Below are 16,750 nucleotides of genomic sequence, written 5' to 3' on the forward strand. Positions count from 1 at the left end.
TGGCTCTCAAAAGAAATTTCAATCGTTGTACTGTTGATATTTGACTCTGTTGACTAATGAGTTTGCCGACCACTGACCTAGCCAGTCGCCTGGGGCTAACCCTTCAGCCACTTAGAAGGTGCAGCCCCTCCTTATCTCTCTACTCTCATCTCCCCTTATGTCCCCACCCGTAACCTCCGCTCTCTTGACAAATCCCTCCTTTCAGTACCCTTCTCCACCACCGCCAACTCTAGGCTTCGCCCTTTCTGCCTCGCTTCACCCCATGCTTGGAACAAACTCCCTGAGCCCATACGCCGGGCCCCCTCCCTACCCATCTTCAAATCATTGCTCAAAGCCCACCTCTTCAGTGTCGCCTTTGGCACCTAATCACTACACCTCTTCTCAGGAAATCTAAACTACCCCAACTTGACATTTCGTCCTTTAGATTGTAAGCTCTTCTGAGCAGGGACTGTCCTTATTTGTTAATTTGTACAGCGCTGCGTAACCCTAGTAGCGCTCTAGAAATGTTTAGTAGTAGTAGTAGTATCCCCAGCCCAGCTCAGGTCTGCCTGCACCTGGGCATGTGCTCTACACCAGCACCCTCCTCCCACTGACTGGGTCCCAACTGCCTCTGGGCGAGTATCTCATTCTCAAGGTATTCCCCAGTGATTTCTAGGACACTGGGGCTACACTCCCAGTGGTCGCACAGTTCCTAGAAAGCACCCACAGACCCAAAACACAAACCACCAAGATTCTTAGTCAGTCCAGACAAGCAGAGGCAATAAACTAAAGAAGGTTTATTGTCATGAAAAATTAGAATAGTGAAACAAAAATGTGCAATCAGCAAACAATAGGTAACTGAATATGGATCAATTATTAAACTAAATGTTTTATCACTACCTGGATGGTGCCTGGGAAGTACAGGAAATATAGCTACTCACAGGGTCTGAGTAAAAAGATATTTCTCTTTCTACTTCCAAACCAAGACTGGAGAAAACTTCAGTATTTCCAGACTGAATTTGAGCACCTGGATCAATCCGAGCCCAGAACAACATTTTTTTTAAAGTAGGTGGCTACATCACTGCAAGTTAAATCTTCTCTGTGTTAAAGAAGGAACAGTCATTTCTCTGTAACAGCTTTAAACATAAAGCATGCACCACCTGCTGGCCAAACTAGAGAAATACACTTCGTGAAATATTCTTTTAATCCATATATTGGAAAATCACCATTTCACCACACCTCACTAGTTACTCCCATCTCTAGATCATTAATAAACATGTTAAAAAGCAGCAGTCAAAGCACAGACCCCTGGGGAACCCCACTAACTACCCTTTTCTATTGAGAATACTGACCATTTAACTCTACTCTCTGTTTTCTATCTTTTAACCAGTTTTTAATCCACAATAGAACACTACCTCCTATCCCATGACTCTCCAATTTCCTTTGAAGTCTTTCATGAGGTACTTTGTCAGACGCCTTCTGAAAATCCAGATACACAATTTCAACTCGCTCACCTTTATCCACGTTTGTTCACCCCTTCAAAGAAATGTAGTAGATTGGTGAGGCAAGATTTCCCTTCACTAAATCCATGTTGACTTTGAGGGGCATAATTGAAAGGGACACCCAAGTTTTGTTGAGGACGTCCTCGCAAAACGTCCCGATGGAGGGGCGGGGAAACCTGTTTTATCGAAACAAGATGGACGTCCATCATTCGTTTCGATAATATGGTTGGGGACGCCCAAATCTCGAAATCTAGGTCGTCCTTAGAGATGGTCGTCCCTAGACTTGGTTGTTTCTGATTTTCGGCATAATGGAAACCAAGGACGCCCATCTCAGAAACAACCAAATGCAAACCCTTTGGTCATGGGAGGAGCCAGCATTTGCAGTGCACTGGTCCCCCTGACATGCCAGGACACCAACCGGGCACCCTAGGGGGCACTGCAGTGGAGTTCATAAAATGCTCCCAGGAACATAGCTCCTTACCTTGTGTGCTGAGCTTTCCAACCCCCCACTACCCACAACTGTATACCACTACCATAGCCCTTACAGGTGAAGGGGGCACCTAGATGTGGGTACAGTGGGTTTGTGGTGGGTTTTGGAGGGCTTGCTGTTTCCTCCACAAACGTAACAGGTAGGGAGGGGGATGGGCCTGGGTCCGCCTGCATGAAGTGCACTGCACCCACTAAAACTGCTCCAGGGACCTGCATACTGTTGTGATGGAGCTGAGTATGACATCTGAGGCTGGCATAGAGGTTGGCAAAAAATATTTTGAAAGATGTTTTTTGAGGGTGGGAGCGGGTTAGTGACCACTGGGGGAGTAAGGGGAGGTCATCCCTGATTCTCTCCGTTGGTCATCTGGTCATTTTGGCCACCTTTTTGTGCCTTGGTCGTAAGAAAAACAGGACCAGGTAAAGTTATCCAAGTGCTCGTCAGGGACGCCCTTTTTTTTTCCATTATGGGTCGAGGACGTCCATGTGTTAGGCATGCCCAAGTCCCGCCTTCGCTTGGCCTCCGATACGCCCCCTTGAACTTTGGCCATCTCTGCGATGGAAAGCAGTTGGGGACGTCCAAAATAGCTTTCGATTATACCGATTTGGACGACCATGTGTGAAGGACGCCCATCTTCCGATTTATGTCAAAAGATGGGCATCCTTCTCTTTCAAAAATGAGCCTGTTTGTCTCATCCATTCTTTTGAATATGCTCTGTAATTTTGTTGTTTATAATAGTCTCTACCATTTTGCCCGGCACCGACGTTCATAGAATCTTACTATATAAATGAGCTGTGACCGACGTTCTGCTCATGCGTCACTTCACAGGTCTCTCCTGAGCCACCCAGCAATTCTCCTTTCCCCTGCCCCCCTCCAGCCACCCAGCGATTCTCCTCGCTCCCCTGATTACCTCCGTCGAAGTGGCTGCGTCATTGAAAGCCCTGCCTGTCTCTAGCCTTCCCTTCGAGTTTGTTCCCTCAGAGTCCCGCCTTCTGATGTAATTTCCTCTTTCCTCGATGGCGGGACTCTGAGGGAACGAACTCGAAGGGAAGGCTAGAGACAGGCAGGGCTTTCAATAACGCGGCCGCTTCGACAGTGGTAATCGGGGGAGCGAGGAGAATCGCTGGGTGACTGGAGGGGGGGGGCAGGGGAGCGAGGAGAATCGCTGGGTGGCTGGAGGGGGGGGGCAGGGGAGCAAGGAGAATCGCTGGGTGGCTGGAGGGGGGGGCAGGGGAGCAAGGAGAATCACACACTCTATCTCTCTCTCTCGCTCTCTCTCTCACAGACACACTCGCACCCAGTCTCACTCTATCTGTCTCTCTCACACACTCGCACATTCACTCTCTCTCTCACACAGTCACCCTCACACACTCTCAAACATACACACTCAGGAAAACCTTGCTAGCGCCCTTTTCATTTGTCAGAAACTGGCCTTTTTTACTAGTATATAAAATATATATATAGGGTATAGCATACCTTCCCCCATCCATTCCCACCCTGTTCACCCTTCCTTCTACTCTCTCCTCTCCCCCACTCTGCCACTGGCAGCTGATCCGCCTCCTGTTCTAGTTGTTTTGTTCAGTTCACATGAGAAGTGTTAGTCCTGCCTGAGATGCCATCTCTGACATCAGTGTCTTAGTTGGAATGAACAGATAAGGTAAAACATAAGTACTTTTTTTTTGTTATATTTATAAAATGCTCTTGTTGCCATGTTTTTGAGGCTTGGATTCAAGGCATAGACTTATCTCTGTGTGCTTCTGGAGAAAGATACTGTCCCTTGGCGCTTCTTCTCCATTTCAGAGATTGGTAAGCTCCATAAAGTAACTTCCTCAGACAAGTCTGGTAATTCCATTCTTCCCTATGTTGCAGATGCTTCTGAATTTCATTTGGTTTAAAGGCTTGACTACAAGGATTTTTATATACTGGTATGCTTTGAGATTGGGGCACACTTTGCTTTGACTGATCAGAGCAAGTACTCCAAAGAGGCAGGTACTGCAGGGTTTGTATGACTAGGCTTCATGATTCTAAAGATATATGCTAAAATACAAATGCCATGTACTGAACTTTTGATCATGTTTTAAAGGTTATTGAAGAAATAGAAGAAATGATGCAGGAGTCTCCTGACCCAGAAGATGATGAAACACCCACACAGTCAGACAGGCTTTCTATACTTTCCCAGGAAATTCAAACACTCAAGCGGTCTACTGCAAATAGCAGTTATGAAGAGCGTAAGGATCATTATATTCTTATTTGGTTTCCAGATAATCTGATTTCTGAAATGGTTGTGTTAATAAAATAAAAATACAACAGCTGTTTCCCCAGAAAATCCAGGTTTCAGTGAAAATAGCTGTCATAAAATACTGCCAAACTGAACTAATTATGCCTAAAGGAAGGATTTAATAACATTTTTAGTAATGTTTTTTGCTTCAAGATTTTCTTGTGTAAGTTTCTTGTGTAATATTTGATTAATGATTCAGGTTGATATTTAACTCATTTTCAAAAATCTTTTGAGTTACAGAGAACATGGTTAGCAGATGTTGCTGAGTGAGGCAAATTTTACCTTTTCATGCAAATTCATGCAGCAGCAGCACACTGAGCAGAAGATTTCAGTGTATTATCGACGACGACACCCAGATCCCTTTCTCGGTCCGTAACTCCTAACGTGGAACTTTGCATGATGAAGCTATAATTTGGGTTCTTTTTTCCCACATGCATCACCTTGCACTTGCTCATATTAAACATCATCTGCCATTTAGCTGCCCAGTATCCCAGTTTCGTAAGGTCCTTCTGTAATTTTTCACAATCCTATCGCGAGTTAACGACTTTGAATCTGCAAATTTAATTACCTCGCTAGTTACTCCATCTCTAAATAATTTATAAATATATTAAAAAGCAGCGGTCCTAGCACAGTCCCCTGAGGAACCCCACTAGCTACCCTTCTCCATTGTGAATACCCATTTAATTCCACTGTCTGTTTCCTGTCCTTCAGCCAGTTTTTAATCCACAGTAGGACATTTCCTCCTATCCCATGACCCTCCAATTTCCTCTGTAGCCTTTCATGAGGTACCTTGTCAAACGCCTTTTGAAAATCCAGATACACAATATCAACCGGCTCCCCTTTGTCCACGTTTGTTTACTCCTTCAAAGAATTGAAGTAAATTGGTCAGGCAAGATTTCCCCACACAAAAGCCGTGCTGACTCGGTCTCAGTAATCCATGTCTTTGGATGTGCTCTGTAATTTTGTTTTTAATAATAGCCTCTACCATTTTCCCCGGCACCGACGTCAGACTCACCGGTCTATAATTTCCCGGATCTCCCCTGGAACCTTTTTTGAAAACTGGTGTTACATTGGCCACCCTCCAATCTTCCGGTACCACGCTCGATTTTAAGGATAAATTGCATATCACTAACAGTAGCTCCGCAAGCTCATTTTTCAGTTCTATCAGTACTCTAGGATGAATACCATCCGGTCCAGGAGATTTGCTACTCTTCAGTTTGCTGAACTGCCCCATTACGTCCTCCAGGTTTACCGTGAAGCCAGTAAGTTTCTCCGACTCGTCCGCTTGAAATACCATTTCCGACACCAGTTTCCTACCCTAATCTTCCTCGGTGAAGACCGAAGCAAAGAATTCATTCAATGTCTCTGCTACATCTTTGTCTTCCTTGATTGCCCCTTTTACCCCTCGGTCATCCAGCGGCCCAACCGATTCTTTTGCTGGCTTCCTGCTTTTAATATACCAAAAAATTTTTTTTACTATGTTTTTTTGCCTCTGCTATCTTTTTTTCGTAATCCCTCTTGGCCTTCTTTATCTGCGCCTCGCATTTGCTTTGACACTCCTTATGCTTCTTCTTGTTATTTTCAGACGGTTCCTTCCATTTTCTGAAGGTGTTTCTTTTAGCCCTAATAGCTTCCTTCACCTCCCTTTTCAACCACGCCGGTTGTCTTTTGGACTTCCGTCTTTCTTTTCTAATTCGCAGAATATGTATGGCCTGGGCCTCCAGGATGGTATTTTTGAACAGCGTCCACGCCTGTTGTACAGTTTTTACTCTCTCAGTTGCCCCCCCCCCAAGTTTTTTTTTCACCGTTCTTCTCATTTTATCATAGTCTCCTTTTTTAAAGTTAAACACTAACGTATTTGACTTCCTGTGTATAGTTATTTTAAGGTTGATATCAAAACTGATCATATTATGATCACTGTTATCAAGCGGCCCCAGTACCATAACGTCCCTCACCAGATCATGTGCTCCACTAAGGACCAAGTCTAGAATTTTTCCTTCTCTCGTCGGCTCCTGCACCAGCTGCTCCATAAAGCTGTCCTTGATTTCATCAAGGAATTGTACCTCTCTAGCCGCCGCCGCCAACTGATAGTCTGCAGGGGAGCACCAGAGACCCTAAGCACGGCCCTGACAACAGCTGTCCTAACCTTTCCCTCCCGGGCAACACTCAGAGACATATCCTCGGTGCGAGAGGATTGTACATCCCCTGGTGGGCAGGTCCTGGCTACAGGAGTACTTCCTACTTCACCAGGGTGATGCTCTCCTTCTAGGAGACCTCCCTCCTCCAAGGTAGCACAAGGGCTACCAGACTGGAGGTGGGACTTTTCTACAACATCCCTGTAGGTCTCCTCTATGTACCTCTCTGTCTCCCTCAGCTCCACCAAGTCTGCTACTCTAGCCTCAAGAGAATGGACATGTTCTCTAAGAGCTAGGAGCTCTTTGCATCGGGCACACACACATGACATCTCACCAACTGGGAGATAATCATACATGTGACACTGAATGCAAAAGACTGGATAGCACCCCTCTCGCTGCTGGACTGCTGACTCCATCTTAGTGTTTTTAAGTTTTTCAATAATTTAAAACTTGCTACAGTATTGAGGAGATTAGCATAATATAAAAGTGTCTTTTATATAGTAACTGGGAGAAAAAATTAATGTAAAGAGAAAATGCCTGATGGCGCACGGCACCTAGAGCTGAGGCCCTGAGTGGATCGGAGTGGACCTGGGAGTCACCCTGGAGAAGGCAGGATATGCAGATGAGCTGCAAGTCCTCCACAGCACCTGAAAGACAGCCGGTGGTAGAGCTGGGCACCTCACAGCTGAGGAAAGACTTACCAGGGGTTAGGCCGAAGCCAGCATTCCTCCCCCTGAGGGTTGCCTGATCCTAGCCAAAAAGCACTTGGAACGAGAGCCCTGGGAAGATCGGAGTGGACCTGGAAGCCACCCCGGATACAGCTGTGAGGAAATGCAGAAGGGCTGCAAGTCCTCCACAGCACCTTGTGGGAGCGCTGGGCACCTAGAGCTGAGGCCCTGAGTGGATCGGAGTGGACCTGGGAGTCACCCCGGAGAAGGCAGGATATGCAGATGATCTGCAAGTCCTCTACAGCACCTGAAAGGCAGCCGGTGGTAGAGCTGGGCATCTCACAGCTGAGGAAAGACTTACCAGGGGTTAGGCCGAAGCCAGCATTCCTCCCCCTGAGGGTCGCCTGATCAGATGATATAACATATCCATACTTGATCTTGATCTGTCCTTTCAGTTTTCATGGGCCAGACCATAGAGGTCTGCTCAGCACTGGCTTAATGTTCAACTATTGGAGTTGCCATCTATATCTGTCTAGCTATAATTGGGACACAGGCTGTAGAAGTCTTCTGGCATTATAATGCCTTACTTTCCAACTACTGGATTTGCTGCCTAAGCACAGCTATATTTTGTTTTGATTTACATTTCTCTTTTCATATAGGAATCCTTTGTTTTAATCCCATCCACTCTTGAATTCCATTACTGGTTTTGTGTGCACCTCCTCCTGCAGGAGGGCACCACCCTCTCTATGAAAAAAGTATTTCCTGATGTTACTTCTAAGTCGACCCCCCCCCCCCCCACACACACACACACACACAACCTCGGTTATGTCCTCTAGTTCTATTGCTTCCTCCTTCTCTGGAAAAAATGTGTTTGTACATTAATACCTTTCAAATATTTAAATGTTTCTATTATATTATTCCCATCACCTCTATCCCCTTCACGGAAAGAGTGGTGAATTTATGGAACATCTTCCCAGTGGTAGTGGTGGAGACTAAGCCTTTATCTAAATTCAAGCAAGCATAAGCTTCGCCATGCTGGGACAGACCAAGGGTCCATCATGCCCAGCACCCTGTCTCCGACAGCGGCCAAAAGAACAAGCATTTTGTCCCGCTCATCCCAGAAATGGTGGATTATTCCTACATCCATTCAATAACATTCTATGTCCTTTTCCTCCAGGAAGCCGTCAAACCTTTTTTTAAACTCCGCTAAGCCAACCACCCCAACCACCTTATCCGGCAACGAATTCCAAAGTCTAACCACTCGTTGAGTGAAGAAAAAGTTCCTTCGATTCGATTTGAATTTACTACACTGCAGCTTCATCGCATGCCACCTTGTCCTAGTATTTTTGGAAAGAGTAAACAGACGCTCCACATCAACCCATTCCATTCCACTCATTATCTTATACACCTCTATCGTATCTCCCCTCAGCCGCCTTTTTTCTAAGCTGAAGAGCCCCAGCCTCTTCAGCCTTTCCTCATAGGGAAGTCATCCCATCCCCTGAATCATCTTTGTCGCCCTTCTCTGCACCTTTTCCAATTCCACTATTATCTTTTTTTGAGGTGCGGCGACCAGAATTGAACACAATACTCGAGGTGTGGTCTCACCATGGAGCGATACAATGGAATAATAATATCCTCATTTTTGTTTTCCATCCCTTTCCTAATAATACCTAACAAGTGCATAGGATCTCTAAGGGAGAGGAGGAAGGGATAGTAGATGGCATGGATGGGCAGACTGGATTATCCATAAGGTCTTTATCTGCTGTCATTATTCTATGTTCCTATGTTTTCTCAGAGGACAAGAAAGCCATATTCTCACACGAGAGGCGATATCAACGTCACCCAGTGCGGAATGCTAAAAAATTGTAATACAGCTTTAAATGCATGCAGTAGCATCCCCACAGTGTATGCATGAGTGCCTTCCCACCTGCTGTGAGAACGTGGTACCAGCAGTCGTCTTTCATCCGCTGTGAGAAGACGCATTGCTTCGTGGCTCTGTTACTGTGTTTGATGCGGTTCATTTGTGATACAATGGATTCTAAGAAGTTTGTTATCCTTTTCTGTAGCAGCACCATTCCTTATGTGTGCCTTATTTTTTTTTTTTAAGGGGTAAAAAGACTCTCGGTTGCTGAATTAAATGAACTATTAGAAGAGATTGAGACAGCCATAAAGGATTATTCAGAGGAGTTGGTACAGCAGTTGGCTCTACGGGATGAGCTAGAGTTTGAGAAAGAAGTGAAAAACAGCTTCATTTCTGTCCTCATTGAAGTGCAAAATAAGCAGAAGGAACATAAAGAAGCTTCAAAAAAGAAGAAAAAGCTGAAAAATGGGAGTCCACAGAATGGCAAACAGGAGAGGAGTCACATGCCTGGAACGGTAAGGTGACAGTATGTTCAGTGCATGTGTATATGCAGACACACAGAATATTAACTTTTGGTTTTCCAATTTTATATTCATGTTTATTCAGCAAAATGAGTCAGTTTTGACCTCTGTAATCGGAATAATGCAGCACTGCAGATTATATCCAGATTGATAATGTATGTTTCATGTGTAGTTAATTAACAGAAAAAGACTCCATATATAGTGAACACCCAAATGTATGTTGGCTTGCATGAAAGTGAGGAAAAAGAGGGTAGTGGTAGTGTTTTGCTGGTGTTGTTTTCCCTGTAGATAATCTGGATAAATGGTCAACATTATCTGATAGTACTGACACAACACATTCTTTGGAAAACTGTAGAACAGCCTAGAAAACCTATCTAGATATATGTAAAACTTGCTGCCTCTACTTAGAGCCCCCTTTAGTCCTACTTTGTATGCAGATCTATTTGGTCATATTATATTCACTTTTTACTATGGAAAATATTTTTCTATCGTGATTTGGGCCACCTCAATCAGCCCTTGCTCCTATTATTCATGAGACAGGTTTTTTTTTTGTTTTTCAGTACATTAATTTTTTTGACAAGCTACCAAGCCCTCTCCACCCCTCCCCCCCCCCCCCCCCACCGGGGTGAGACCTCTCTCTGCCAGCTTTCCTTTTTTAGCACAATTTACATGTATTGATTTTGCTGTTTTTCTTACATTGGCAGAAAAAGCCAGTAGTTCCAAATGCTATTTATTATTAGTAGTAGTATTAGTATTTATATAGTGCTACCAGTGTACGCAGGCAGTGCTGAGGGGGGATATGATTGAGGTCTACAGAATCCTGAGTGGTGTAGAACAGGTAAAAGTGAATTGATTTTTCACTCTCTCAAAAAGTACAAATACCAGGGGACACTCAATGAAATTACATGGATATACTTTTACAGCAAATAGGAAGAAATATTTTTTCACTTAAAGAATAGTTAAGTTCTGGAACTTGTTGCTGGAGGTTGTGGTAACACTGGGTTTAAAAAAAAAGGGTTGAACAAGTTCCTGGAGGAAAAGTCCATAGTCTGTTATTGAGATAGAGATGGGGGAGCCACTGCTTGCCCTGGGATTAGTAGCTTGGAATGTTGCTACTAATTTGGGTTTCTACCAGGTACTTGGACCTGGATCGGCCACTGCTGATTTCTTGCTTTCAAGCAAGATACTGGGCTAGATGGACCATTGGTCTGACCCAGAATGGCTATTCTTATGTAATATTCAGCTGGAAGCAGCAGTTTTTTAAGCAATGACCATTGTAACCTAATTAAGACCTAGATATTTAATGACAGGCCATGTCTCGGAAGTGAACATGGCCACTGGAACTTCTTAGGAGCCCAGCCAATATTCAGCCAGGACCAGCATAAAGGGATCTCCCTTTTCTACAACCCCTTCTCCCAGACCCCGAGTCTGCCGCTAGAGTCGCAGCAGCCCTTTTGAGAGCAAAGCCAGAATGAGCAGGAGTGACTTTAGATTGCTTCTGCCCCAAGCCCCCTGACCACTAGAGAAAGTTAAGGTAGGCCCAAGGGCTTACAGGGGAAGGGGGCTGGGGAATTCTTCAGGAGGGGGCACTGTTTGTATGGGGGGTGTGGGAGGGGGAACTGCTATTATTCAGAGGATGACTGGAGGGGATAATACAGGGGTCACGAAATGCATAACCACCTGCCTGAAGTTATCCCGCAGCCACTTGCACCTGTCATTTGTGCTGTACACTAGTACCCTCCTCCCACTGACTGGGTCACAACAGTCTCTGGGCGGGTCTCCTGCTCTCAGATTATCCTCAGTGATTTCTAGGTTACTGGAGGCCACACTCCCAGTGACCCCATAGTTCCCAGAAAGCACTCAGTCCCAACACACAACCCACCAGGATTCTTGATCAGTCCAGACAAGCAGAGTCAACAAACGAATACTGTTTATTGTCTGAAAAATCGAAGAGTGAAACAGAAAAAGTGCAATCAGCAAAACAATAACTGAAATATGGATCAGTTATAACAGTAACTAAACATTTGCTTGCTTTTTAAATGTTCCTGTGGCGTTTAGGAAATATGCTGCTCACAGATTATCAGATATAACTGATCACAGGGCCTCAAAAAGATCTGTCTCTCTCTTCTCGGGCTAAGACTGGGGAAAAAGCCAGTAAAATCCAAATGAAAGTGAGCTTCTGGGCCAGTCAATGCCCAGAACAGCAATCTTTGAAAGTATATTGAAAGTATATTCCTTTCCAAAAGGCTTAAACAAAGAAAACAGTCTTGGTTCTGCAGCAGTTTCAAAACATAAACATGCAGCACCTGCTGGCCAAACTAGAGAAATACACCAGGAAATAAGGCAGTTTTACAGGCTTTAAAAAAGCCACTATTTATTTATTTATTTGTTGCATTTGTATCCCACATTTTCCTACCTATTTGCCGGCTCAATGTGGCTTACAATTTTCTGTCATGACTTATGCCATTTCAGAGTAAAGATACAATTGGTAATGGATATAGAACATGGATGATAAAGTGAACAGTCAAGTAAAAACAGGGAAAAAAAACATACAGTAGGTATCGCATATTGAACATGGATAACATAATAAAATTGGGCAATACAATATAGGGAGAAAGTAATCCGATTGTTAAGTAAATGATGTTGAATTATGGTTCAATTATGAGTCATTATGGTATGTCATGTTAAACAGATATTTCTACAGTGCTTTACGGAAGTTAATTAGGTTGTGAATTATTTTCAGGTCAAGTGGTAGAGCATTCCACATTTGCGAACTCAAATATGAAAAGCTGGACGCATGTATTAATCTATATTTTAGATCTTTACAGCTGGGGAAGTGAAGATTTAGGTATGTGCGTGCTGATCTTTTAGCATTCCTCGGTGGTAAATCAATAAGGTCTAACATGTAGGTCGGGGCATCACCGTGAATTATTTTATGCACCAGAGTGCAAATTTTGGAAGTTATATGTTCTTTAAGCGGAAGCCAATGTAAACTTTCTCTTAGGGGTTTAGCACTTTCATATTTTGTTTTTCCAAATATGAGTCTGGTTGCAGTGTTTTGGGCAGTTTGAAGTTTTTTGATGATTAGTTCTTTACAGCCAGCTAGAAGGCTATTGCAATAGTCTAAATGACTCAGCACCATTGATTGTACTAGATTACGAAAGATTCCCCTAGGGAAGAAAGGTTTGATTCTTTTGAGTTTCCACGTTGAGTGGAACATCTTCCTTGTTATATTCTTCACATGGCTTTCCAGTGTGAGATTCCAATCAATGGTTACTCCGAGAATTTTCAGGGTATCTGGGCATGGTGTGGATATAGTGGTGAAGTTATTTGTATTATATTGTGATGTAAGTACAAGACATTGTGTTTTCTCTGCATTAAGTTTCAGTTGAAATGCATCTGCCCATGAGTGCGTAATTTGGAAACTGTGATTGATGTTTTTGGTGATTTCTTTTAAATCATGTTTAAACGGGATGTAAATCGTGACGTCATCTGCATATATGTGGCCAGTCAACGCCCAGAACAGCAATCTTTGAAAGTATATTGAAAGTGTATTCCTTTCCAAAAGGCTTAAACAAAGAAAACAGTCTTGGTTCTGTAGCAGTTTCAAAACATAAACATGCAGCACCTGCTGGACAAACTAGAGAAATACACTTCAGGAAATAAGGCAGTTTTACAGGCTTAAAAAACCACTGTTCTGACGCAACAGGGCAATACTGGTTTTGCAGGTGCTGACTGATACTCAGTGCTGGCACCCATATGGCTAAGCTGGCAAAGTTAGGAAGGGTAGTTAGTGGGGTTCCCCAGGGGTCTGTGCTGGGATCGCTGCTTTTTAACTTATTTATAAATGACCTAGAGATGGGAGTAACTAGTGAGGTAATTAAATTTGCTGATGACACTCACAAAGTTATTCAAAGTCGTTAAATCGCAGGAGGATTGTGAAAAATTACAAGAGGACCTTACGAGACTTGGAGACTGGGCGTCTAAATAGCAGATGACATTTAATGTGAGCAAGTGCAAAGTGATGCATGTGGGAAAGAGGAACCCGAATTGTAGCTTCGTCATGCAAGGTTCCATGTTAGGAGTCACAGACCAAGAAAGGGATCTAGATTCCAAGATGGCGCTCTGAACGCACGCACCTGTAGTAGCTCCGAGTGTTTGTTGCAGATTGCTGTTTCCTCCGGGACCCTTGATTCCTCGTTATCGATGGGGAAGCGAAGGGGGAAGGTAAAGGAGGTCCCCTCGACTCCTGGACCATCGTCGGGGTTGAAACAATCTACTCTGCAATTTCCCACGGCGCTACCGGGTCCTCTGTGCACATCGACTCCTTCTGTAAACGTCGACGTATTGACGTCGATGGGAAGCGGAGACGGGGCTTCCCTGAGCCCCGTGGAACGCAGGGCTCCACCACAGCCGGGGAATGAGTTATTCTCAACAGCCCGAGCAGAAACGGACACCGGAGTGTTGAATCCGCAACTGTTAGAGGGGAGGACTGTTGTCAATCGGAACGGGACCCAGGACCAGGCATTTTCGGCCGTTTACCACAGCATATTGTGAATAAGTTATCATGCACTTAGTTCCCGTCCCACACCTCGGTACCAGCAGGTGGAATAGTTAAGCCCTTAAATGTGACGCTTGAGTCACTGTGGGATATGGTCTATAACACTCACTCCTCTATGCAAAAAATGTTGCAAGAAAATACTAATGATATTAGAACTCTTTCTGATGCCGCTCTGATACAGGCACAAGTAACTGCGCAACAGTCCTGTAAGATTGAGAGTCTGGACACTAAAATTCAAGAAATGGGGACTGTGGAATCTGCTTTGGTTAAAGACAATAATTTTCTACATAAACATTTAGAATACCTAGAAAATCAAGCTCGTAGACTTAACCTTTGGTTCCTTAATTTCCCCAAATCTCCTTTAATTTCCCCAATGGACATGGTGAAAAAATATATGACTGATTTACTAGGAATGGATAAAGACTCATTGCCTCCTATAACTCGGGCCTATTATATCTGGAACACTAAGGGGACAATAGGAGAACCCCCTATACGAGGGACGGAGGCAGAAATGAATCTTACTTCCTTCCTGGAAAGCTCTTTGGAAGTAATCACTCACAGGACGTCTATGCTGGTCACTTTTGTGCTGGAACCAGACCGGAATGCAGTACTAAGGCTTTCCCTGAGACATTTAGATAGCATGTTTATGGGTTCCAAGGTTAGGATTTTTCCAGATTTATCTAGGCCAACACAAATGAGACGCAGGGCCTTTTTGGAACTGCGACCCAGAGTTGAGGCCATTAAAGCAAATTTTGTACTACGTTTTCCTTGTATTTGCAATGTAATGTTTGAAGGTAAACAGTTTCAATTTGTGGACCCTAAACAGCTTAAAGATTTCCTAGATGCTAGAGGTGAAGTAAATGTTATATGCCCTCCTACACAACAGGCTGGAGTATGAACATAGAGGTAGCAACTGTGTATTAATTTAATATTCTTGTTAAAAAAAATTTTCCTATCTTGGAATCAATTTCTTTCTTTTGTGTGGACAGAAAAAATGTTCTCACTGTTTCCTTATGTGTTAAATGAAATGTTTTTCTGTTTATGGATCTAAATGTGAATTGCATGGTCACATTGTATTGTGTATCATTGAAAATATTAAAAATAAAATAATAAAGAAACAAGAAAGGGATCTAGGTGTCGTCGTTGATAATATCTTGAAACCTTCAGCGCAGTGTGCTGCTTTGTCTAAGAAAGCAAATAGAATGAGGTATTATTAGGAAAGGAATGGAAAACAAAAATGAGGATGTTATAATGCCTTTGTACCGCACCACGAATATTGTGTTCAATTCTGGTCGCCGTATCTCAAAAAAGATTTAGTGGAATTAGAAAAGGTGCAGAGAAGGGCGACAAAAATGATAAAGGGGATGTGACGACTTCCCTATGAGGAAAGGCTAAAGTGGCTAGGGCTCTTCAGCTTGGCAAAAAGGTGGCTGAGGTTTATAAAATAATGAGTGGAGTTGAACGGGTAGATGTGAAGCGTCTGTTTATGCTTTCCAAAAATACTAGGACTAGGGTGCAGCTAGTCCTAGTATTTTTGGAAAGCTACAATGAAGCTACAATGTAGTAAATTTTAAAACGAATCGGAGAAAAGTTTTCTTCACTCAACGTGTAATTAAACTCTGGAATTCATTGCCAGAGAATGTGGTAAAGGCGGTTAGCTTAGCGGAATTTAAAAAAAGTTTGGACGGCTTCCTAAAGAAAAAGTCCATAGACCGTTATTAAATGGACTTGGGGAAAATGCACTATTTCTGGAATAATGCTTTGTACTTTTTTGGGATCTTGCCAGGTATTTGTGACCTGGATTGGCCACTGTTGGAAACAGGATGCTGGGCTTGATGGACCTTTGGTCTTTCCCAGTATAACAATACTTATGTATTTATGCCTTTTGTTTGGCCTTATCTACCTGCTTAAAGTGTTCACTGACCATTGCCAGTACCCACATAACTGACAGCTGCTTCCCGATTTCACCCCAGACTACTCTTCTGCCCTAATTCAACATGGCCAGTTAGTTTGTTTGCATTAACAGTTGACCCTTTGGTAGATATCTTTAGGGGAGATGGGGGTTCATATTGGGGGCACTCCTTCAAATGTTTTGTTATATACAGATAACATCTTGTTTATAATAATGGATTCCGGGATTACAATGCCATTAATCTCTAGGTACCTTCAGGCAGTGTTGTATAATAACTAAGTAAATGTACCAGTTACTGTACTTAAGTAAAAGTTTTGTCACTTGTAAAGAGGTACAAGAAACAGTTGTTACTTTTACCTAGTTACCTTTGATGCTTGCAGTAAAAAATAAAAGTGAAAGAGACCTAAATGATTCCTCAGTAAATCACATGAAATAGCAAAACCTGAAACAGGAGTTTGCCATTACATACCTCATCACTCAAATTGGGATCATCTCATCTTAAATTTTTCTGTTCAGTTAATACAGCCTGTGAGAATAGGGAGTTGCCTGTGTGTGTTGAATTTGTTACTGGTCTCCAGCCAAACAGAACAGTGATGAGTTTGGGTCACTTTGAGGCAGAGATGAAGCTGAAGCTGGTTGCAATTCTTGGTGAACAGTCATGTGTCTGTCACAGTGGTTCTCAACCAGTGTAGGGACACACTTGTGTGTCACCAAAACTGTGACGAAGAGCAAGCCCTTGCTTTTCTTAATAACCATGTGTGCCTGCAGGCTGGGGAGAGCAGAACAGGGAATCAGGTACTTGAAATCCACATAATTAGTCCTTTTCTGCTTCAATATTACCCACAA

General features: G+C 43.4%; 1 protein-coding gene across 1 annotated transcript in view; it reads left to right on the plus strand.

The window, feature by feature from the left end:
• Window positions 1-16,750, plus strand: part of LOC115465793 (fasciculation and elongation protein zeta-2-like) — a 125,827-nt gene that overhangs the window by 72,909 nt on the left and 36,168 nt on the right. The window contains exons 4-5 of the mRNA XM_030196521.1: window positions 4,052-4,196; window positions 9,157-9,425. Coding sequence (XP_030052381.1) covers window positions 4,052-4,196; window positions 9,157-9,425 — 414 coding nt within the window. The remainder of the gene's footprint in view (window positions 1-4,051; window positions 4,197-9,156; window positions 9,426-16,750) is intronic.

The sequence above is a fragment of the Microcaecilia unicolor genome, chromosome 3, assembly GCF_901765095.1.
Source record: "Microcaecilia unicolor chromosome 3, aMicUni1.1, whole genome shotgun sequence".
Lineage (NCBI taxonomy): Eukaryota > Metazoa > Chordata > Amphibia > Gymnophiona > Siphonopidae > Microcaecilia > Microcaecilia unicolor.